General features: G+C 35.7%; 1 protein-coding gene across 1 annotated transcript; it reads left to right on the top strand.

Annotated features, from left to right (window-relative positions):
* Positions 1–238: 238 nt before the first annotated feature.
* Positions 239–1,283, top strand: LOC129972639 (uncharacterized). The gene is made up of 2 exons (XM_056086849.1): positions 239–726; positions 963–1,283. Exons 1-2 carry the CDS (start codon positions 336–338, stop codon positions 1,007–1,009), a joined length of 438 nt encoding a protein of 145 aa, XP_055942824.1. The 5' UTR covers positions 239–335; the 3' UTR covers positions 1,010–1,283.
* Positions 1,284–2,323: the final 1,040 nt, after the last annotated feature.

Below are 2,323 nucleotides of genomic sequence, written 5' to 3'. Positions count from 1 at the left end.
TTTGCTCAGAAAAGATGGTAATGGAAAACTGAATCCTATAGTTACGAAATCCCGAAAACGTCAGTACTATAGCTACAGCAGTGTTTGCCAGAGGCCAACTGTTGCACTGAGTAGTAGACCACGCCTGCCTCAATAAGATCGCATGACCACAACGAGACAATATTTCCAATTGTGATCACGTTATTTTTCTGAGGTAGGCGTGGTCTTCTACTGCGCACAAAAGTTGGCCTCTGGCGAACGTCGCTTTAGTTACCTCATTGCAAAACAGCAACTGTATATCCCTATAATATCTGTGTTTCTTATTGTTTTCTGCTTGTGGAAGGTTACTACCTGTAATGGAAAAAGGTTGCCCAAAGAGACCTTTACATGAAGAGCCAAATTCTTCATCCAGTAAAGAAAGCTCTCCAAGCTCACCAAAGCAATCGAATATTCGCAAATATGCAGTTTCGAATCTCTCACCAAAAGAATCTTCTACATCAACAACGAGTTTTAAACCAAAACTACATGGACATGTTTCTGAAAGAGCTTCTACGAGTGGAACTGAATCTTACGGACTTCAACTTTCATCTACCGAAGCATCAAAGAAGGAACATGTAAACAAGTATGAGCCTCAAGGAGCTGAAGGAGGCCTTGTTAGCAAAGATTGGGGAACTGAAAGCGAGGAAGATTCTCCTGAAGATGCGCCTGCAAAAGCATTAAAAAGGGAATACATGAAGAAATACGCAAGTGAGTACAGTAAAGAGCTTTTGTTTGCTGTCGATGTCATGACCCTCGCGCGACACTTAAACCAACTTCCTTGTAAACGGATTACATATGGCACTGGTGGAAAGCCACCTAAATCCCCTTGTGACGATGTTTTGGAGAAAGCTCTTGGAATATTGTTGGCAGATTTTAAAGATGTCCTTGCAGAATTATTTAAGGGTCAGTTCAAATTTAAAAGTATTGATTATTCTTTTTTTCAGAAATTGGTTTTGCACATGGCAGAGGAAGAAGAACAATAAGTGTATGACGAAAGATCTTTCCTGTTTCGTTGTATGTCATTAGCTCACTGGGCAGTTTTCGCCGAGCTAAGTGGTGTAACGGATGAACCTGAATTTGTTCCGCTCGTTATTTGCAGTACAATACAAAAGCTGAGAGATTCTGGAAAACTTCCAGTGAATTTTTGGGAAAGGATAGCTGAGACAGCTCTCGATATTACAACTGGAATTGAAAAATGATAATATTTGGTTTATAATGTTTTACATTTGTCTTAAAAGTTTAGTGGCAGTGTTTTTAATTCATATATACGGATTTTTGAGAATTCCAATTTTTTTTATATATATTTGTAAGTTTAATGATTAAAATAAAATTTCTACTTAAAATAATTGCAAGTATTTTTGCTGACGTCTACAAATTCGTTACCTAGTAATTAATCTATAAGTGACAATTTAATCATCCAAACATTATACATCAAAGTTGACAAACAGATTTGAAGATATGCATAAGCATTCGATAATAAGTACTTTCAAATGAATTTGAGGGAACTTGCAGCTATTTTAAAAAGCTAAAATAGAATATTTAACATTTTTAAATCTATAGCAAAGTATTTCACATTTTATAGCATGCATTAGTCTATATCTGTTCTACTCGATTTAAAGGATTTGAGAGAGAGTAAAGCAAAATCAAGAGATAGTAATATAAAAGCATGGGATAGCAGATAAAAAATTAGACCACTAAATGTAATGCATTGTTATTCAAGAAGATGATTTTCATATCTTGATTCCGTATATGCAGGCGATATGGAATTAGTTCATAGATACAGTGTTTTCAAGAAATGGTTGCAAGATTTGTACTTCTGAGTATCTAAAATTTCGCGAGAAGAAAGGCAATATTGTGCACGCAGCACTTGAAATAAACTTCTTGATTATCATTGAGGGAAATAGGGTGCTCTGCCCATGTCCCTCGAAGAACATATATATTGCACAATACAGCATGATATTATACAATATTCTCAATATTATATAGTTGAATATCGGATAATATCTCATAGTGTTATATAATATTGTGCAACACGCTGTGTTATCTGAGTTCTACAAGCAACACAATTTGACAACAAAATCTGTTAAATATTTAAAAAGGAGTCTGTTATTAGCGCACGGGTCACCATTGGCTATACTACTTGAACAATCCATCAAAGCGGTGTTCGTGGAGTAACGCTTTAAGTTTTTATATAATTACATATTCATCGTAAGATGGCGGTTTTGCCATCTCCCATTTTGTTTTCCACTGCTGCGGCCACTTCCAAATGAGTGAACCGTTATTCTGAATAACATTGCATATGACT

The sequence above is a fragment of the Argiope bruennichi genome, chromosome 6, assembly GCF_947563725.1.
Source record: "Argiope bruennichi chromosome 6, qqArgBrue1.1, whole genome shotgun sequence".
Lineage (NCBI taxonomy): Eukaryota > Metazoa > Arthropoda > Arachnida > Araneae > Araneidae > Argiope > Argiope bruennichi.
The sequence above is the reverse complement of the archived record's forward strand: the minus strand, read 5'-3'. Positions and strand labels throughout refer to the sequence as shown.